The sequence below is a fragment of the Microchirus variegatus genome, assembly GCF_963457635.1.
Source record: "Microchirus variegatus genome assembly, chromosome: 19".
NCBI classification, from domain to species: Eukaryota; Metazoa; Chordata; class Actinopteri; order Pleuronectiformes; family Soleidae; genus Microchirus; species Microchirus variegatus.
Genome location: NC_139820.1, coordinates 14,983,861 through 15,006,773, shown reverse-complemented (window position 1 = coordinate 15,006,773; position 22,913 = coordinate 14,983,861). Strand labels below are relative to the sequence as shown.

General features: G+C 40.5%; 2 protein-coding genes across 2 annotated transcripts; one reads left to right on the top strand and one right to left on the bottom strand.

The window, feature by feature from the left end:
- Positions 1-1,071: 1,071 nt before the first annotated feature.
- Positions 1,072-3,307, bottom strand: nudt2 (nudix (nucleoside diphosphate linked moiety X)-type motif 2). The gene is made up of 3 exons (XM_083906165.1): positions 3,256-3,307; positions 2,040-2,170; positions 1,072-1,911 (listed from the first exon to the last, which is right to left on the bottom strand). Exons 2-3 carry the CDS (start codon positions 2,164-2,166, stop codon positions 1,589-1,591), a joined length of 450 nt encoding a protein of 149 aa, XP_083762291.1. The 5' UTR covers positions 2,167-2,170; positions 3,256-3,307; the 3' UTR covers positions 1,072-1,588.
- Positions 3,308-7,612: 4,305 nt separating this feature from the next.
- rfesd (Rieske (Fe-S) domain containing) lies at positions 7,613-13,230 on the top strand (the record flags this gene model as incomplete). Its single annotated transcript, XM_083906068.1, has 3 exons — positions 7,613-7,769; positions 11,119-11,153; positions 12,940-13,230. 3 exons carry the CDS (start codon positions 7,613-7,615, stop codon positions 13,228-13,230), a joined length of 483 nt encoding a protein of 160 aa, XP_083762194.1.
- Between the last annotated feature and the right edge of the window lie 9,683 nt (positions 13,231-22,913).

Sequence of the window (22,913 nt, the reverse complement as noted above, 5' to 3'; positions counted from 1 at the left end):
CACATACAAATGAGGCCTGCATCTGAATCCATGTGCCACATGTGAGGAAATTGTAAGGAAAGTGTAAATGCAGCCCATAATCTTCACTGATTGTGCGCCTCTCATCCCCTGAGCAAGGCACCTGCTTCAGACATGGACACGTTCTTCAGGAATTTATGGGTGCCATTGGAGACAGATTTTAGCCATTTAACAGGCTCTATAAATAAAAGCTACACCTACGTAAGTCTACTAAATCTTAAGAATAAGTAAGGCTGAAGAAAGGATTTCAAACACTGAAACCACAAAATGACACATTTGAACTCAGTGATGGAAGCATTCAGTTTCTACAATATGCTGAAATCACTGAATACATATTTTACCGAACATAAGACGGAGAGAAAAAACAGTCCGGATTTTTGCCCAGGATGACCTTGGCTTGAGTTGACTGACTTGAGTTGGATGAGTAAACAATCACTCTTCATGTCTTTACATTAAAAGAAGACAATGTTTCTTATGATCCCTCTACTCCTTTGGTCACCTTGTCCACATTAAGCAATGTTATTAAGGACATGGCTATCCTAATGTCCATCGTTTCATTATAGAATTATAACTGATAAATAAATATCTCCAAAGCCTGGATCTATGGCAGCAAATGAAGAATGAAACCTGTCTCCACCCGGTGGTCAAATATAAGGCCTACAATTCACTTTTTATCCAATTAAAATTTCACTTTAAGGTACAAAATGTTTTCTTTTCTCATCATCCTTTGCACCTTATTTCATTATATTATAAACTGAGAAAGTCAAACCGAGTTAATTTACTTTGGCTGAATTTGAGCTGCAGAGAAGGCAGAGACGTTAGGTTTGTGCTATTTCACTGAGCCCCAAGACCACAGTTCTCAAAGTGAGCTCTGAATGATAGATGATAGAATGATAAAATGATAAAATGGACTCTCTTATTTTCAGGTTGGAGTGTTTCAGTTTATTTACATTACAAATAATTTTCCCCACTACATCCTGTTATTACTTTTTATGATCATGAAGATTCAAAGACAAAGATAATAATCTTTTTTGCTATGACTGGAGTTAAATCATGCATTATCTATCACTGAATACTTTGCTCTTTGTTTAGCTCCATTTTAAAAACAGGAAATGAAACTGTCTTTACATAGAGAAAAAGAGTCATACAGTGATTAAGAGAAGAACGTGCCACAATCTTGAATGGATTATATGGATTCACTTCAACCTCTGCTAATTACTTCCGGTCAGTTGTCACCAAAGGGAAGCTTGGACATTTTAAAAAGGTACAGGTCTTCTGGAACCACTTTCTACATTTATGCACTGAAAGCAACTCTGTTGGTGGATGGTTGAGCGGTATAACTTTTTAGGTCACCTTGTAATCATGGAATTTCAGCTCAAATATAAGACAGGGGACAAAGTTGGCACGAATAAAAAAGGCATTTAAATCCCTCTGTGCACTATATTCTAGAATTCATCAATAAATATTCTTGTATCTTGTAGAACATCTCTGCCTCTGTGGCTCACAGCTTACTGGAAGTAACAGGACTGGTTTGTTGAGATGGTACATATCACCTGTCTTCTCTGTTTGATCACAGTTTGTCGCCCTGAGTGTGTAAGTGTGTGTGTGCTGCTCGCAGCGTGTCCTGCAGGTCTTTGTACTGGGCCAGACTGCAGGCCTCCTCCAGCTGGGCCCAGCGATAGTCCTGGTGCTCATCAGACAGAGTCACTGCTGCTCCTGGGTCTCGGAGCTCGGCCAGCCAGTACAGCACCTCTTTGGGTCTGCCTCGCACTTCATAGTGCAGCTCCTGAACAAAGCTGTCAATCACCCGCAGGTGCTCCGCCCTCAGCCCCGCCTCCTCCTGTGTCTCTCTCAAGGCTGTGGTGAGGTCATCTTCGCCTGGGTCCACATGACCTGATGGTGAACAGGTTAGAGACACACAGAACATTTAATTTCTAAATACATTAGTTAGAGACAGAGTCTAGCTCTGAATCTCAGAGTCTCATTTCTATGACAAATGTAGTTTCTGAATGTGTAAACACCTTTGGGTGGAGTCCAGTGGTTCTCCCCATACGAGGTCTGCAGCAGGAGGTACTCAATGTTGCCTGGAGGAGGAATACTGTTGGCCAGACGTCGAAACACTATAAAGCCACAAGCTCGCAGCGCCATCTTCCTGTTTAACAGAAAAAAGTGGAGTGTATTTAAATTGTCACTCTACTTAGAGAAGCACAGACATCTCAAAAGAAAATTCCAGGGAAACAACCTGTGTGCAGCTTTATATCTTGAGACATCTCGTATACAGATATTTTTCTATTCCAGTGGTTCTCAAAGCTTTGATGCCAAGTAGCACCTGAGAAAATACTGAGCTCTCTCAGTCACACCATTATCACCAACGTTAAAATAAAGTGGTGTAAACAGGCCGAGCAAAGTCAGCCACAGACTTTTCACAGGAAGCACATTTATTCTCATCATCCTCACATATACTTCACACACTGGTAAAGTGACATTAGATTAAGGTGGAGCCAGAGATAAAGTAACTCTAATTATTATTCTTTTTATTTTGCACAATTCATCAGCTCCACTCTGATCTCAGTGTTTCTGATTTTCCTTCAAGTACCACCAGAGGAAACTTACGTACCACTGGGGGTACAAATACCACAGTTTGAGAACCATGGGTCTTGATGAACCAGTGGGTCGAACACCGGTTTTACCAGTGACATTAATTTGGGTTCCAGTCCAGGTTTAACAGAGCCAGGATGGTGCTAGTGTTCAAGTGTATGTGTAGGTCACACTAAATACTTAACACTTGAACTAGCTAGCTGCATTTGTTTGTTTATTTGATTGTTTTTAATCATACATGTTTCCTGTACTTCTTAGGTGTGTTACGATTAAAATGGTAAGTAATACTGCATGTAATACTGCATGGTCCAGTAACGTTCCATCACTGATGATGTGTCTAAGTGCATCACTACTAGCATTGCTAAAACAACTACGGCTTTTGCACAGTTCTGTATATACAGTACATATATCGTTTGCAAAAGTAATGCAAAACGGTGTGTTGTTATAATAATCCCCAGAAAGCTGCTGAAATGTATCAAAAATAAATGAGTTCGGCATGAGTTCGCTTTACTCCTGTGTCTGACGACATTAGATTGACTAGTATTATTTAATATATAACATCAACAATACTATTAATAACAATAACTACATTAATCTAAGATTAGTTCAAGGCTTAATGTCTTAAAGTCCATAACTCACTTTAAATTCCCTGTTTCCCACCGGTTGACAGAGTACGGGCAGTGGTGTACCTGAGAAATCAGCCCGGCCAGAGCTGAAGAAAAAAAAAAACTGTTCCGCTTTGTAAAAAAATATAGCAGCAGCAGCGGTACATCCAATTATAAGTTCTAATTACGCAGAATGACTTGCATATACCAATGAATATGATGTTACTGTAATTATATATGAATTTATGTATTAATTTTAACCGTTATTGTTTAATCAACTTTATACAACTGTATCAACTTCATATTCTGTGTTTTGTCAGTGTAAAATCATTATATTTGTATTTATTTTTTAAATGTGAAAACAGCCGTCCAGTTGGATTTTAAAAAATAAAATAAAATAAAATACAGTCCCGTCCAAAAGTACTGGATCAGTGAGGCCAAAAAGAAAGAATATAAGGCATCAGTCATTCAGCTTTTATTTCCAGGTATTTACATAGAGTTTTTTCCCCCATTTGTAATGGAACAGCAACATCTAATATTCATGTTTTACTGTCAAGTAAGTGTTCAGTGGACTACGAAAATCAAGGAATTGATTTCACTCTTTCAATACTTTTGAAGAGGGCCGTACATGTACATGGATACTCAGATATTACATGACTAAAAGGCAGTAATAAATAACAATACGCATGTGCATATTTTAAGTCATCATACTTCAAGTATCATGAAGTCATTAATTGTGTTGGAAGTCCTTCTAAATTATAGGTTAAGATAAGATAAGATAGTCCTTTATTCGTCCCGCAGTGGGGAAATTTCCAGTGTTACAGCAGCAAGACAATAAAGATAAGGATAATAAATAATAAACATGCATTACCAAAAAGAAATAGAATATATAAAGTACAATATATAAAGATATTAACACTGACTATAAAAATAGGTTTAAAAATAGAATGTAGAATGTACATTACAACCGGTCTGCAAAATATACACAGTATGCACATGGTATTTACAGTGTAAGGAAACAAGGCTGAGCTATTAAATAAGGATATGGATATTGCACTGATGAGAAAACTACAGTATAAAAAATTTGACAGTATGAAAAATAACAATATATTGCACTTAAAAAATTTACATTGTGAAAAATTATATACAGTATATTACAGCAATGAAAAATTAACAGTATATTGCACATGGAGAGTGTGTGTGTGTGTGTGTGTGTGTGTGTGTGGGGTCTACTTAGAGCAGTACTTGTTGTACAGTCTAACAGCTGCAGGGAGGAACGACCTACGATAACGCTCCTTCAGACATTTTGGATGTTTTAGTCTGTGACTGAAGGAGCTGCCCAGTGCTGCGATGGTGTTCTGCAGGGGGTGGGAGAGATTGTCCATCAGAGATGATAGCTTGGTAGCCATTCTCCTCTCTCCCACCACCCCCACTGGTTCCAGGGGACATCCAAGGACAGAGCTGGCTATCTTAATCAGCCTGTCCAGCCTCTTCCTGTCTGCGGCTGTGATGCCACTGCCCCAGCAGACCACTGCGTAGAAAATGGCTGATGCCACTACCGAGTCGTAGAAGGTCTTCAGGAGTTCTCCCTGCACTCCAAAAGACCTTAGTCTCCTCAGCAGGTAGAGTCTGCTCTGACCCTTCCTGTAGAGCGCAGCAGCGTGATCTTATTAAACACATGACTTACATATCTCTTAATTCAAGTAGCTGTTACGCCTGTGAGGGTCAGATAAGAAATGTAGCAGAGGAAAAGAAGGCTGAAGACAAACTGTGTGTAAAGATAATAGAGAAAGGCCCCTTCCCTACTTTGTATCTCACTCTATATCCTACTCTGAGACCCACTGACAGACAGAGGAGACACTGCTGCTGAGTTGTAAGGTAAACTTTTGTTTGTTATTTATAGGTCAGCTCTTTGGAAGCTGCCATTTTAGATCACCATGTTTTAACAATATGTTCACTAAAGGCCACACTCACTTTGAAGAGAAGAGTATTCAGCTGAACATAAACCATGTTGCTTAACCCTGTAAGACCCAAATTAAAAAAAACCTAAAAATTTTTTTTGGACCTTTCAGATGTTGTTGTAGGAGGCCTTAGATGCAGAAATCAAAGAGTTTTTGAAAAAAAAATGTTTATGTAAGTTTTTAGAGAAACGTTGTAATTTTACAACGTTGGGCTTTGGTGGTAGCAGAATTTCTGTCTTTTTGGTCACTTTGTCTGAACAACAAGAACAACTAAGGCTTCATTTGCGAGTTTGATTGCTTACTAAGCTTCATAAATGTATATAACATTAAAAATAATCACACATTAGTCATATTTTTATGAAATCATTTATTAAAAATAAATACATAAATAAATAAACAGGCTAAAACTCTAGCTTTTTCTAGCAACTTCTTCATTCCTTTTTTCTTATCATGACAAACATTCATTGTTAGTGAAAGTCCTAAAAACAGTTCTTGTCCTCTGAAAATCAAAGATGAACATTACACTTGCTGCATTTGTGTGTTGGTGAATCCTTTATTGCAGCATCCTCTTCCTTTCTTCATGTCCTTGTGTTCATCCAATGGCAGGTGTTCACATCTCTTGGATGGTCTCTTCTGAGCATTCAGAGGTCTTTCTGATGTCACTGTCTGTGTTGCTGGGCTCTCTTTGCCTGAAGATGAAATCCAGACCAGAAAAATTAATGTTGCGACTGATGAAATATTTTTTCGGCCAGCGACACCTGTCACGGTGCATGTTGTGTTTGTGTGTTTTTGGCTCGATGTCCACGTAATGATCAGCTGGACAGTCCATGGGTGGTTGGTTTTCTTTGTCCACTTGTTGACAGACATCTTCATCTCAGTCTTCATCACTCTCATCAGTGTCATTGAGTTCCATCTCAACTTCACTCTCTCCAGTTTGGATGATATCAATCACATCCTTTACACTGTATCACAGCTCTCTCCTTGCTGGTGACATTCTGGGAAAAAAAAGCAATGTATTAACATGTATAAATATGCTTTTTATATAGTAGTACATAATCTGAAGGAATAGATAGGGTGGTGGACCAAGTTCTCTGGGTAGAAATGTTTTCAATGTAGTCAATACTGTCTGCTGATTGTAAGTCGCTTTGGACTAAAGCATCTGCTAAATGCCCTAAATGTAAATGTAATTGTCTTAGCCTATGGTCTCTACTTATCATACTAAAAGAAAAACATGCAAACCCCCACTTACATCCACACCCCTCTTTCAGGAACATTTACACCTTTCCCAGAACTGAAGCTGTTGATATCATCTTTGTGGACAAAGACATGGGATTTAAGCTCAGTCTGATCAAATTAACCATGTACTTTTTTTAGAGATAAAACTTTTAAATCAGTCAAATTTGACCAGAACACAACACAAGGGTATAATGTGTGTAATGTATACTGTTCATGTATAAAGAAAATCCTCTGTTTCAGGCAGTGGTGTTGTGGAGGGAATACAACCTGTTTGTGCCCACTGCAACAAGCCTGCTATTTTGGCTACCACCAAGACCCAGTGTTGTAAAATTACCAAGTAACAAGCTCTAAATGAAATTTGATGCATCTATTCCACAATAACTAAATATGTACATGTTCTACACATTGTAATAACAACCAAAAAAAATACTTTAATCTTACTTTAATCTGATGAATCCAGAACAATAATTCTCAGAGATTTTGTTCGGAGGAAATCTTGAAAAGTTGTCTGCATTCATGGCCATAAAGTGGGACTTATAAACAAATGTAACATCCACTACCATTGTTAGACCGAACAATAAGACCCAATGACTATGTACATGTGGTAAAAAAACAGATAACATATAACAGATTGTTTTTAGGGATGGCTAAAGTTAACGTTGTAATTTTACAACCGTGGGTCTTACAGGGTTAAGGGTTTCTTCATAGCTTTACTCTCAATGGAAAGGCATTTATTTGACTGCACTTTATGATTTCAGGACTTCATGATGTACAATTATCTTATTTAAGATTTTTCTTTTGCCTTCATCCTGTGTATACAAGAAAATGTGTCTTCTATCTTCTACACTACACTTTCTTCCTCACAAATAATATTGTGCATGAAGATTATTTTGATCAGGATAATCAATGAAATTGAAAGACTGAAAGGCTATGGACTATATTGTTTGCAGATGATATTGTAATCTGTAGTGAGAGTAAGGGACAGGTTGAAGAGAGCCTCATTAAGCGGAACGTTTTGAAGTTTGAATCAAGTTTCTATGCTGACATTTGTGGAACTGGTTAACTGACAAATTTGGTGGAATAAGAAGTCGAATAATTTTGGCCATTAACCAAACAGCATATAGTGGGTTTGTTCATTACAATGAATAAGTGACACTGTGTCCTGTTTCCTTTTGAGCAGCATTTCATAAAACTATGGAGCGGAAAGAGCAGTCTACTGGAAGACTTCACTTTGTGGGGAAAAAAGATGAACTGATTGCAGCAAAGCGCTCATTCAGAACTCTGGAAGGCCGGGATATTCTGATTGTCTACCATCAAGAAATCTTCTACGCTTTAGATTCCTACTGTTATCGTGAGTACATTTGTTCTATAGTGCTGAACTCAAAACAACAAGATATTATTATGTCTGAGTTACTTTTAAATTCCAGTCATAATATAGATATGGGTGCATGAATGTTGTAGTTGAACTTCAAAAGTTATTTGCTGCTTATAGAGCTCTGGTAGCTGATGTCACATGACCAAGGCCACGCTCTCACCTCTATAGACATTATCGTGTCTGCCCCAGAAAGAATCACACATCTCATTTTTATTTTTGAATATTCTGTTATAAGGCTGGGAACACATGCAGTACGATGAAAATCCATCATTCTGACAGGACTGAGGTCCATTGGAGGCCATCACTAATTGGAATCCAAATAAAACCCAAAAGGGAGTTCATGAAGTGACGCTTAGATCTGATGGGAGAGAACCAGGTGTTTCCTGTTGTCTGGAATATGGGAGAACCATGTGTTGCAGAGTTTTCTAGGATTCGGCTTAAACTCTCTGTTCGTACTGAAGTGTATGAACAAAGATGAACACATCAACACAGCTAATCTTTGCTTTCTTAAATGCTGTGTTTAATTCTGACTCAGCTGGTCTTGACTGTGTGAAGAGTATGTGTTGAGAGGCAAACAGGAACTTCCTCATGAGAGGGTTTAGTCTGCACCCAGATGCATCACCTAAAATCTGGATGCAACAGAAGCCTGTCTGTCAGTCCTGAACAATGCATAAGGTCAAAGAAGTACAGATGTTTCCTGTTTGGACGAAATAACACCAATGTCAAAACTTGTATACGTTTGTGAGAGGATCGATTCTGAGACAATCATGAGAATGTATAGATTTGGCTGACACAACTTGTTTCACAGGAAGGCTACCCTCATAAAAGTAGGAGACAGGGGCGACCGTCAAATGTGGGGTTTAAAGCGGAACTCGACCGGAAATTCCTATTAACGCTGTTTTTTTAGTGTGTATCAGCATCATTACCGTGTTTAAGAAGCCTTGAAGGTTTGAGATAAACAGCTCAGCCACTGCTGAGAACGCTGTGTTTATTGTAATCTCGGGGCTCAACGAGATCTCTGAAAATCCCGTAATCAATCAATCCATCAATCTTTATTTGTATGGCCCACAGTTTACAAAACATAGTTTGTCTCAAGGGACTTCACAGGGTTGGTAACATCCTCTGTCCTTAGACCTTCGACCAGGGTAAGAAAAAACTACCAGGGAAAAAACCCTTATAACAGGGAAAAAGGGTAGAAACCTTAGGGAGAACCACAGGTGAGGGATCCACTCCCTGGATGGACAGACGTGCAGTAGATGTTACCCAAAACATACAATACATAATGACAAGAATAAAAAGTGAAAAAGTCTTTCAATGCCAGGGTCCATCTGGATCACTGGGTTTGTCACAGCCTGTAGTGAAGACTGTTGTGGTCAGAGACTTGAAGATGACGGAGTCCTCTTTCCTGTCCTGACCTCATGTCGTTCACTGGTGTCAGCAGAACTGTAAGAGATTAAAATCAGTTAGAGATGTGCTACATGTGGATTTATGTACTACATCTCATGGGAGGACATAGGGTAAGTGGTGAGGGATGAAAAATTGAGGACGGGGTAGAGAAAGTGTGGCTCGTGCAAAGTCTGTGTGCTCATTCTAAGTGCATGATGGGAAAATCCCCCAGCAGTCTAAGCCTATGGCAGCATAAGATAGACTATTCTAATCAGGACATACCTGATCTAGCTTCGACTATAGGCTATGTTAAAAAGGTAGGTTTTCAGTCTCACCTTAAAGGCAGAGACCGAGTCAAACTGTCTGACTGAAAGCGGAAGTTGGTTCCACAGGAGAGGAGCCTGGTAGCTAAACCACCGATTCTACTTCTATTTATTTTAGGAATAACCAGTAGACCTGAGTTCAGGGAGCGCAGCGGTCTATTTGGTTGATATAAAGTGATTAAGTCACAAATGTAAGAAGGTATCTGATTATTCAGGGCCTTGTATGTGAGTAGAAGTATTTTAAAATCGATTCTACTTTTCACTGGGAGCCAGTGAAGAGAAGCCAAGACAGGAGTTATATGATCACGTCGTCTGGTTCCAGTCAGTATCCGTGCTGCTGCGTTCTGGACCAGTTGAAGGCTTCTCAAGGATTTACTAGGACATCCAGACAGTAAGGAGTTACAGTAATCCAGCCTAGAGGTTATAAAGGCGTGGATTCGTTTCTCAGAGTCTTGTTGTGATATAATATTTCTAATTGTCTTGATGTTGCGAAGGTGGAAGAAAGCTGTTCTACATATATGCTTAATGTGTTCATCCAGTGATAAATCCTGGTCAAACAGGACTCCTAGGTTCCTTACTGTAGTGCAAGGGACTGAAGTGTTACTGCCTAGGTTTAGAGCTCCAAGTGCTGCTCTTATATCTTTTGGCCCGAGGACCATGACCTCAGTTTTTTCTGTGTTAAGCATCAGAAAGTTACGAGTCATCCACGTCTGTATGTCTATGAGACAATCCTTGAGTTTAATAGATGGGTTTGGGTCGTCCAGTCGTACAGATACATAGAGCTGGGTGTCGTCTGCATAACAATGAAAATCTATGTTGTGTTTCCTGATTATGTTGCCTAATGGCAGCATGTACAGGGTAAAAAGAATAGGTCCGAGCACGGAACCCTGAGGAACTCCGTAATTAACCTTAGTGAATATGGAGGATTCCTCGTTTACACTAACAAACTGAAATCTGTCCGATAAATAGGACTTGAACCAGACAAGTGCAGATCCTCTAATCCCAACGTCTTGTTCTAGTCTATGTAGCAGGATCTCATGGAGGTGTTTCACGAGCGACAGTGTCTTCTGACTCTGGGTCTGACTCCAGGTCAAAGTCATAAAAGGGACTGCGGCGGGGAGTCGTGAAGAAGCTATTTTTAAACATTGTTAGAACAATGTTTTGATAATGAGTAGCAGTGCAACCACCGTTCCAGAGGGGGGAGCTACGCTTCTGAGAGCGTGTGCTGAAAATGTCACGTCCGGGTACAAGACAGTCTGTCTTCTGGGTGTGAGAGTTGAGTCTGAAATATCGCAGCTGGGCAACAGCATCAGAAAAGAGGATTTCTACAAGACAACATATACATCAGTCAATGTGTTGTCAATATATCAGACAACTCGCCTGCTCGATGGCTGTTTTCTTCATAAGAGTGAAGATAAACGGGATCCCACAGATCCAGAGAACAGAAGAAGATGGAGCGATGGGGCAGATTTCTTTGTTAGCTCTTCAATCAAAAATAAATAACATACATTGCAAACCAGTCACAGCATCCCACTGGGTCGCTACAATATTTATTTATTATTATATACAGTATGTTATTCTGTAAACTACAACAGACCTCTCTGTTGCTCCAACAGATGCTGGGGGAGTGCTGCAAACTGGAGACATTGAGGTGAGCTTAACTACCAATAATCAGTCAATACCATATCATTTAAAGTGATAAGTTCACTTGTGAATGCATGAGGTACTGTAAATGCTATTTGGTACTGACACATAGTTAGTGCTGACTGCACTGTGTGTGCCCCCTGCACCAAAGCCTACACTAAGACACAAACACTGGGGCGACGGTAGCTCAGTGATAGAGCGAGTCTTTCAACTTGAAGGTTGTGGTTTAGATTCCCGGCTCCACTAGCCTACATGCTGATGTGTCCTTGGGCAAGACTCTTGACCTCCATTTGCTCCTGGCAACTGTGTCGGCAGTGTGTGAATGGGTATGAAAGATGAGTGAGTGAGTGTGAATGGGTGAATGGCAAAACTGTATGGTGTAAAGCATCTTCGAGAGGTCACCAAAAGTGCGATATAAATACAAACCATTTTAAACACTTTTGGCTCACTGAAAACATGGAAAACAGGGATTAGCCACCAAACAGAAAGGCTCACCCAATAAAATCTGTGTACCTGCTTCAGTCTGCAGTATATTATGAAGATAAGCCTTTCCCGACAGGAAACTTGTAAAACGCTAATTTCCCCGCACCAAAGTCCACAGAGAAATCATAATGACCTTCACTTTTTGTGAATGTGAAATGTTATAATTGTGAAAGTGAAAACACTTTGAACTAAAATAAATAAATAAATAAATACAGTGATCATGTACCATTGGTGCGGTGAGTACAAAGTTGCACACACTACAATTTCCAGTCAGAAAAGGCTGTCCATTTTTATTAATTGAGCCTTTAGATAAATGCCTAAAACCTCCTTTCACTTTTGCCTTTTTGTGTAGAGGGCACAGGGATGAGATGAGGGCATACACAGCACTGTCGCCACTGACTATACAACCACATTTCCAAACACTATCCCTTTAAACAACTGAACTAGGGATTATCCAAAACGTATTGTTATTATTATTATTATTATTATTAATAATAATAATAATAATAATAATAATAATAATAATAATAATAATAATATAATATTAACATTAATATTAATATTAATATTAATATTAATATTAATATTAATATTATTAATATTAATACTATTAATATTAATATTATAGTAATATAATAATATAAAATTAATATTATTATTATTATAATAATAATACTACTACTACTACTACTACTACTACTAATAATAATAATAAACGTGTTATTTTTAAATGTTGAGTTATATTGGAATGTATATGTATATGTAAATATATGTATATATGAGGCTAGATTTGCATCCTTTGTGTGGACCCTCATAAACCCTCATCCTAACCTTAACCATCACAACTAAATACCTAACCCTAACCGTTACCTGCCACTAACCCACTTCTAACCCTAACGCTCAAACCAGGTCCTAATCCTCAAAAAGCCTGTTATAGATGTCCCCGCAAAGTCAAAATGACGCAACGACGTAATATATTGCCTGTGTACAATGAATAGGGTAAGTTAACTGTAGTTATCCCATGCCTGCATTAACATCCTGTTCCTTCAGTAGTTAAATTCCTGAGTGATTAGTGATTCTGTAATCAGATATTTGAATGTTGGTTTTATGCAGGTGTGATGTGCTAATTGTTAATTAAGATATCAGAGCATCATAATATTAACATAAATCTCTTGAATTTGTCTTCCCACACACACACACACACACACACACACACACACACACACACACACACACACACACACACACACACACACACACACACACACACACACACACACACACACACACACACACACACACACACACAGGAATTTGACGGCAAGCAGTGCATAGTTTGTCCAAAGCACAAGTACAAGATCTCTTTGGCCAAAGGGGAATGTTTATACAAGGCCTTTGACCCCAGGGAAAAGTCACCTGTGCCCAGATGGTATTCCAAAGGTGTGAAGCAGCGGACTCACGAAGTCACTGAAACCAATGGGGACATCTACGTCAAGCTCTCTCTGGAAACCAAATGGATCGAGTCAGACTTCTACCAGGGAGAGAAGGGGAAAGTGGAAAGGGCCAAAGCTGAGGCAGAAGAGACGGAGACCTCAGAGTGAAAGCAGGGGAAGTGGATTTCATCTCTTTTTCTCCACCAACTGTATAGAGGGGATGTCAGATGTCGTGTGGCCTTACAGTGGATTTTAGATCATGACTTTATCAAAATGATCATATAGTTCAATAAACTAACAATAAAGGATGACTTATATCTTATTATTCCCTGTTCTCAGATTAGACATTGGTAAGTGGTTTATATTTAACAGCACCTTTCTATTCTTAATGACCTTTAACAGTTTTGCTATCCTTTGTCATTCATATACTAGCTGGTGCCGGCCCTTAGGAGCAATTTTGGATAAGTGTCTTGGCCAGAGACACACTGGCATGTAGATGAACAGAGTCGGGGATCAAACTCACAATCCAGTTGAAAGACTGGATATCCTATCCCACACCATCCTATGGCCTGGGCCACTGCTACCACTGCTGCCCATAAGTACTACCATAATTTATCCAAGTGCAATTATATTCCTTTTTCTTAACATGTTATGCAAAATAATTTGATGATATATTTTTAGCGGCTTAATGTTAAGGGTCGGGACAGCTTTCTGTGTTTCTGTACTCACAATACAGGCTATAGCAGTGACGTGGTCTCATTGAAGGAACACATAAACACTGTGGTGCATGACAAGACTTTGTAAAGATGAAAAATTATCATGACCCAAATCTCAACATAAATCATGACAAGAGCAAATTTGTGCATAATGTAGTGACTCATTTACAGCCATATTTTTGATCACACCTGATATCATTTTGAATTTGTAAACAGATCATATCATATCTATATCAACCACAACATTGCCTCGATCACATATATCTTAACTAAAAGGCTGGGAAAATTCTGCAAATTTGTTTGGGGACCGCCCCAAAAATCTCCCGTGAACCACCTGTAGGTCCCAACCCAGTGTTTGGGAACTACTGTGTAGGTTATGCTGTGTCCTTTGTGCAGGAACAATGTTGGCCAACAGAAAACACAGCACAGTCTAAAGGTCTCGACTCGTGTAATACTTTAAATACACATGGACTCAGAGTTATGTGTAAAAAGAGGGATGAGTTACACTTTCATTATTCAAATATGCGTATGTGGTCACGTTACAAATCTTGGTACAGGGCTGAAGCAGGCTCATGAGCAGGTGGTCATTTGCAGGAGGTCAAGTGGGGGACAGCTTTCTGCCAAGATAAAGAGCAAAGCATCTGGAGAAGCTGCTACACAAGGCCAGAGCCTCTGCTGGAGCAGAATTGCACCACATAAGCGACACAGATTTGCAGTGAGGGCATTCAAACCCAAAGGCCTAAATACTCTCTGTTGCTTTTAGCGCTTGCATTATTCATTGTGATTGTGAGCGACACAAGAGGCTTTGATTAAACCTTTAAGGCTCAGGCTGTTCTTCCTCTCCAAACGCCCTGGACTTTGTCCAAGAGGGACTTTCAGATCTCATTATTGCCTTTTATCAGCAACCGAGTCCCTCAAGAAAACACACCCAGTGACATTAGAGTTTTTGTTTTATTGCTGTATAACTGAATAGTTTCCTAACTGTTTCTCATTACGCTTGCCATTGTTTACACTGGGTACAGCTCATCATCTGAGATTCTGCGTAAGTGGAGGTTAATGGCACACACACACACGCACGAACACACACACACACACACACACACACACACACACACACACACACACACACACACACACACACACACACACACACACACACACACACACACACACACACACACACACACACACACACACACAACACAAACACACACACACACACACACACACACACACACACAGTTGTGAGGACATTCAAGGAAGTGTTTATAGTTTTTGCAGATACTTTGAGTCCACAACTAATTCCCCAGTGGGACAATAACATTTATCCATCATACTCTATCCCATTATTATCTATCCTATCCCATCATACTCTATCCCAGGGGTGTCAAATACGGCCTGTGGGTCCAGTCCAGCCAGCAGGATGAATGTGCCAGTTTCAGATACCTGTGACTAAATGATTTGTAGATCCGCTGTGATCTGTGTAAATGTATTTTTTATGTAGAAATTTCAAGTTAATATGTTAAAGAAAAAGATTCTTCATTAAATGTAAAACAAAGACGAAAAATCTATCTTGTTGTTTATATATTAAGCTCTTACTTTAATGGTCTGGCCCACTTGAAATCAAATTGCGTTGCTGAACTAAAATGAGTTAGACACCCCTGGTCTATCCCATCATATTCTATTCTATTATTGGGGGACATCAGTTAATGGCAATTATTTGATTGTTAATTTTTTATATATATATAATTATTTATGTATTAAATGTTTTCGGAAAACATTTATTAAACATTAATCTTGTGAAATTGTGGCAACACATTGAAAACATGGAAAAGACAATCAATCTATGCCTTTAAAATAAGTCTACACAATCACTGTAATTAACTCTATATCAAAAGACATTCCAATTATGTCATATAAAATATAATATAATAAAATTAGGTAATGAATGAATTCATTTGTGCACTGGCTCTCTCAACTCCCATTTGTCACAGTATTCATGCACAAAATACACAGTGTGTGTGTGTTTGTGTGTGTGTGTGTGCATTTGTGTGTGAGCATGTGTGTGGGCTTGCGTGGCCATGGGAAACAGGAAGTACAAAAGAGACAGGAAATGATGTGATTAGTAACTGGGCAAGCCACTCTAACTTCCGGGGCCACAATAGAGGCGTGTGCAGTAACAGTGACTGTAGATGCACACCCCCGCACAAGATGGCGCCAAATGCTTCCGATCTCAGGATGGGTTTAGGCCAGGGGTCTGCAACCTGCGGCTCTAGAGCCACATGTTTTTTTGCGGCTCCAAATGAATTTTATTTGGGTGGAGAGACGACAAAATGGCTCTTTTAATCCTAAAGGTTGCAGACCCCTGCTTTAGGCGCATGTTTGACGAGAGAGAGAGAGAGAGAGAGAGAGAGAGAGAGAGAGAGAGAGAGAGAGAGAGAGAGAGAGAGAGAGAGAGAGAATGAGAGAGAGAGAGAGAGAGCGGAAGTTTATGAGTGGGGAATGTACAAGTAGCAGTGAGGCAGGGTAGGCAGTGCCTACCCTAGGCTGTCAGGGAAAATGAGGTTGAGTTCATGTAAGGTTTGATAATTTTTTTACATTTTGTATTTTTTAATTTCAAATAACTTTACTACAGGTTTGAATGTGTCCGCATTTGGTGAGATTCATAGTCAAATAAAAGTGACCCAACAGTGCTTTTTTCTGGTCAGGCAGCGGCTGCATAAGCCATTCGCCATAGCATTCTATTACAGAGCGAAGGCAAAGACCTCCTCTGCCTTTCTGTCTCATCGGTGTGAATGGGACTGTTTGCGCATGCGAAAAACCACAATAACAAACACAAAACTTAAACAAAGAAACGTGGTTATCAAGATAACACAAATGCGTGTGGGTGCGCAATCCAGCACGTTCAATACAAAGAAAAGTTAACAAACACAGAAACAGCCTAACTCTGCCCAGAACACGTTGCCTCTTACTGTGGCCCGGGGCCCCCGAGGCCCCCGAGGCCCCCGAGGCCCCCGAGGCCAGAGAACCAGCAAGAGAGGAACCAAGAGGAGCAGCAAGAGGAAGAGAGTGAAGAAATTAAATTCTTCTACTTTCATAGGGTTTATCAGTCGAGGAGACCATAAAACAGAGACTGTTCTTGTTGAAACAGTAGCCGTTTCTCACTTTTCTGTGTGACGGAACGCAGTTTTAAAATAATTTGAGGCGAGAAATTGGCCCTTTAGAGTCTGAACATGTGCCGTGTGTGTTAAGATATGACTTATTTATAGTTTGGCAGCGGCGTTATCGGCGGGGATCAGCTCCGCGTCTGTGGACGCTCGGTGCTCACTGTGAGCCGGCACAGAGTAGCTTAGTTCGGCCTGTCCTGAGGACCAATCGCAACTCTTGCCGTGTCCGTTGTCCCTTGACGGAGTGACGGACACCTCGGAGACGACGCAGAGGCTCTTCGACAGGCTCTGCTTCGACGCAGAGTCTCTGCGTAACCTACGCAGAGCACTTTACGCAGAAGTATAAATTGGGCTTTAAAGGAGCCTGCCCCCCCACGGAGAGCTCTCCAGTCATAAAACCCAAGTAATGTTACAAAATGGAGGTTGCCGGGTGTGAAACTCAAATTCAGGCTTCAAATCCTGAATACAGGCCTTAGTCAAAGAACAATGGATTACAGCCACATGCTTTAGGTCCAACATTATATTCTATCCTACTCTATCCTATCCTATCATTGTCTCTCCTATCCTATCATACTCTATCCTATCCTGTTTCCATTTAGGCTGTGCTCATTCCTATCCCATCCCACCATCCCACCTATCCTATCATACTCTATCCTATCCTATACTCTATCCTATCATACTCTATTCTATCCTTCTCTATCCCATCATATTCTATCCTATCCCATCATTCTCTAACCTATCCCATGTGTGAGAATGTATTGTATTGGTTTCCTCTTGGATGAAACCTGATCTGTTATAGCCACTGACCTTGTTAGGACCAGTAGTCCTCATGGAGACCAAGGGCCAATTCCAATTCCTATCTTAACCCTCAATCTTAACCCTCAAGCTCAACCCTTATCTTAACTGGCCCTCAAAACCAAGTGGTGAGGGTTATTTTGTCACTTAGAAATAGGACACCCCTTAAATGCAGATACGTCTTCAGACAGTGGGGGGGCAGAATAACGCGAAAGCTGCGTCCAGTCTGTCAACTCCAAAAAAGAAGAAGAACACATTTACGTCACGATTATTAATTGCGATCCGTTTTTCAGTCAAGTTATTAGGTTGTCAGTTAGTTATAAGATGATACTCATACAAATACCACAACCACGGACATATTCAGCCACACACCACGGCTTATTAAAAAGTAAACCATAGCAAACGATCGCGTGTGCGCACCGGCCGGCTATTGACAAAATATCGTAAAATAAAAATAAATGTTACGCAACAATGACGTCAGTAATCCATAATATGGGCCTAAACTAAGATAATACAATGGTTTTCATCATTTTTATATCTCTATTAACAAAGAAAATACTTAATTTGTATCGCACTGGCTTCGCTGCTTTCCACGCCATCTTTCTTATGTGAAAACACGCAATGCATTCTGGGTAGCCCTTGCTCCCAAGAGTGGTCTTGGAAAATCTCAATATTGAGGGCGATACAGCCCTTAAACTTGGCCTCAACTTAATTTTTCTGAGAATCGGGACAGCACTTGCAGTAGAGGGAGCGCATTTTTGAGATTGAGGGTTAAGATTGAGGGTTAAGCAAGGAATTGGAATTCAAACCAAAACCTGTCCAAATGAAGCAGAATCTTATTTCTCAGGAACTGGTTAAGCTTAGAGCTAAGATTAGAATAGTGGTCAGGTTAAGTTAGGGTTAGTATTAACGTATTAACTGTTTTTGTTAAGGCTAGTGATTAATTAGGCTGTCCAAATGAATGATCATCGATGCACTGTCATTAAAAGGAAAGCTGCGTGAACCTGCGCGCGTGCTGTGCGTTGCTCTCTCTCTCTCTCTCTCTCTCTCTCTCTCTCTGTCCAGTTGCCAGTGAGACAGTTTGTTTAATCGGCCGACGTCATTCACACGGTGTGTGTGTTTGCGTGTGTGTGCGTGCGTGCGTGCGTGCGTGCGAGGTGTGTGTGTGTGTGTGTGTGTGTGTGTGTGTGTGTGTGTGTGTGTGTGTGTGTGTGCGTGTGTGTGTGTGTTAGCGCATTATCTGCTGCTGCTGCTGCTGACACACGCCGCTGCTCCGCCGCCTGGGCTGAGCTGTCCGGTGCCCCTCTGCGGTCAGTCGGTTCGGGACGGTGTCGGGCTTCGCTTTCATGAATGAATAAAGATAAGGGATAAAAAAAAAAATGCTCGCGAATACGAAAGTCCCGAACAGCAGCAGCAGCAGCAGCAGCAGAAGGCGGACTCCTGATGGAGCAGCCGCTCATGAGGAGGATTAACGACGGAGCGGAGCCGCGGCTCATTGCGGAAAAGCCGAGTCCGACTGCAGACTGGCGAGGAAACGCACTGTGAGGAATCCGGGCTCCAAAGAACAGAGCAGTGGGACAGAACCGCAGCCGCCACAATGTAAGTTTCTCTCAAGCTGTAAGTCAATATGTTATGTTGGAGCAAGCGCTCCATCGTGCTTTATTTTTGAACTCTAAATATAAAATCTGCTCACACATCATTTCCTTCCATGTGTCTGATTTATGGAACCATAATAAACACTCAGGTGCAAGAATGTCTTGGTCAGCGGTGGAACAGTGATGCACTGTCTCCGTGATAGACATGAATAATGAGGACAATTTTAAGCATGGGACGATATCATATCTCGCTTATATTGACCAGAAAAATAGCGATTCATAATGGTATTGCAAGATCTGCTTCACACTTCAGACAAAAAAATTACGGGGAAATCACTGAAGTACCTATAGATAAAATCTACATTCCTATTGTTTATTATTATTAATAATTGGTAATGCCCTGTCCTTTATTGTCAGTATTGTTACTGGTCCCTCTTCTCCCTCGGGGAATGTCACAGCCACATTATTTGAAATATAATGGATTATTGAGGAGTACACAGGCCTCCTCATGGCTGAGGTCAATTCCAATTGTCCAAGTAACAATGAGATATGGGTACCTTGCTCAGGGGTATTCCAGCCCTTGACTTGGCAGGGATTCTAACCGGCAGTCCTCTGGGTACAAGCCCAATTCCCTTCCGCTCGGCCATGAGCTGCTTGTTATTTTGTTTTCACTAATACTTTTTTTCTGCATATACTGTAAAAACTGTAATGACTTTACCTTTTCTGGTAGTCATAATTTATTCAGATTTATCTGCATATTTTCCCCTTTGAAAATGAATAGAGAGGTAAAGTAACTAACTGTTCTAGCTGTCCCTGTGGTGCATCCTGGATGTGTTGATGCAATGTTCACATCACTTATCCTCACACAGAATTTGCTCTTGTTTCCACACTAGTCTTGCTGGCAGGTGTTTGATTTCCCTCTCTGTGGTCAAAATCTGAACAACAAAAATGCTGCAGCAATACTGTAGCTCTGGTCAGTTTGCATCCATAATGCTCCATTACACCGTATTCGCTACTTGGCTCTTTGAATTTGAAAGCTGCTCTTTGTTTCAATTCAAAGGACTACATACTTCATATTCTTCTTCCAATACCGTCCAGAAGACTCTATACTAAGAGGTAGTGATGGGCAAATTAAGCTTTTGTGAAGCACTGAACCACTTGAGCCAATTGTTTTCGAAAATCGGTTGATTATTCGTAGCGTCAGATAGAGTGACCTCTCCTGGCAAAGTGCAAGGTTGCAGTCAAATTAGAGAGGCTAGTTGATGAACGGGAGGCTTTTAATTACAAACTCGCGTACACACACCTCACTGAGCAGTGTTGGAGAAACTACTTTGCTTTTGTAGAAAATACTTTTTGTTCTGAAGCAGCTTTGCATTGATCACCATTTTTAAAGTATATTTGCTTTGAAAATGATTTGATCCACACACACTAAGGCTGAATATTATGTTCTATTTACAGAAAAGGATTGATGAATGTGTGTATTGTGTTATTGAGGAGAGAGTGCTGGGAAAATACTTGTGTAACCTTGGCAGGGGGTGATTATGTGGGATGGGGAACGAGCTGGTTTCTTTTTCTGCTCACAACTTCTCCACATTTGGAAAACACTCACTCACAAGAAACAATGCCAGTGAATCACATGATTGGACCGTGAACCAGTCAGGCAATGAAGTAGTTGCTGCATCCGGATGTCATATGTCACATTATGTTTTTTTGCACCAAAGCAAGCTTTGAACCTGTGGTTCTATGGAATTTTAGCCCAGGGTTTGAGCTTCAGTGTTGCATGCACTGCACAATAATTTCCCTCGGGATAAATAAAGCATCTTGAATCTTGAATCTTGAACTACTAAGAGATGCAATATTGCCTTCCACAGTTTGGTGTTTCCAATCATATTTTGAAGTCTGAAGTCACAGAAGTTTGAAAGCTGCTCTTTGGTGTCAAATAATTCTTCTTGGGCACTCCTCTTTATTGAAGTAATATTGAAGTCCTTATCCATTTCTCTAAGAGGTCCATCTCAAATAGTGTGAACTTTTGCATTTGTGCCTTCTACAGTCAATCATCCATTACTTCTTACTTATGTGTCTTCTTGTTGTACTTCTCCTGATTCGTGGTCTCTCCTTCCTTTCTGTTTTTCTTCTTATTAGCAAAATTTTGGAGGAGTTTTCATTGAGGTGCCCTCACCCAAAGTGTCAGACACAGTGGTGAAGCCTACACAACCTTGTGACATCTGCTTTCAGTCAAACTCCCAGCTACAGCTACCTCAACATTGGTGTCTCAATCACTGTGACTGGGGCGACTACTCTTGTTTTTCTTCTTTACCTTCCAGCTGGCTGTCCACTAGGAGGTGCATTTCTGCTCTCTACAGTTTGAAGTTCCCAATCATATAAGTCTGAAGTCACAGCTCAAAGTTCTTTGACACAGATTTGACAAAGTTGCTCTTTATTCCCATCCTTATTCTTTCCCCTGGTCAGCACAGAAGTTCAAAACTTCCTATCGCAGATCAAATTTTTCTTTTGTCTTCTGCCCCCCACAGGAAATTAAGTTTCTGTCTGCAGTTCAAAGTTCTTCAATGCACTTTATTTTATTTTCCTCCACCTTATTGCTAAATATTCTTACATGTTGACCAGTTGCATGAAGAACATGAAGAAATGTCAAAGCTGCCGTACTGGCAAGGCAAGGATTCTTGTTAATATTGCAAATTGATTTGAATGAAAAGCAGCCAGGTCAGCCAGTCCAATGAACAACATCTCAGTGCTGATCTTAGGAAACTGGACATCAACATGATGCCTTTTCTCATGCCAGACTTTGGCAGCCAGCAGCTGAGGCAGCCAGCAGTACAGGGCATTGACAGTTCCAGTTCACCCAACAGATATTCAATACATGAACATGATGCTGAATTCTTCCAAGCCTGCATGCCCATGAAGGAATTTGACGTAGGGTTGTTTAGAGCAGTGTATCCCCAACAATTTCAGGATGGCTGTCTGTGACATCACCTCCCCGTGGCCTTATAATGGCTTCCACCTTTATTGGCTACGGTGCTGCCATTCAGTAACTGTTCAAACACATCTCAGAGTAGTTTGCCACCATGTTCTGCCACAAGGCTGTCCTCCACTGGTGCACATAAAAGGGTATGGATACAAGCAGTATCATCCCGGTATTGGCAAGAGGAAGAGGATCGAGTACAGTTGCAATAAAGTGCAGGGGATCCGATTAGATCTTAGTAAAACGTGTTGACAGACTTTTAAGAGCACACTTTTTATTGTTTTCACTCCGTGGTCTGTCTCAATCTTTGTGTAGATTTTTTTTTTTTCAATTAAGGGAATAATGTCTGCCACAGATGCATCAGATGAGCTGATCTCTAGTTAACTGCTCAAAGGGGGAAGAAGAGAGAGAGGATGTCTGAAGTGAATGTCGCGGGGAGTTCATAATCTGTGCTGTATGCAGCCAAGTTTCGCTTTTGCACAAAGAGTCTTTCCAGCATTTAATGGGTGCTATTCAACAGTGTACTCACATCTTGTTGGAACCGTTTTATTGGTGTTCCAAACTGATTTTGGACAGACTCAGCGGGAATAGACAGACG

Bases quoted from the DNA above. Each gene is read 5' to 3' on its own strand.
- nudt2 (XM_083906165.1), bottom strand. From the start codon at position 2,166: ATGGCGCTGCGAGCTTGTGGCTTTATAGTGTTTCGACGTCTGGCCAAC. The intron at 1,912-2,039 runs GTGTTTACACAT...GTTCACCATCAG, and splicing joins CCACTGGACTCCACCCAAAG to GTCATGTGGACCCAGGCGAA.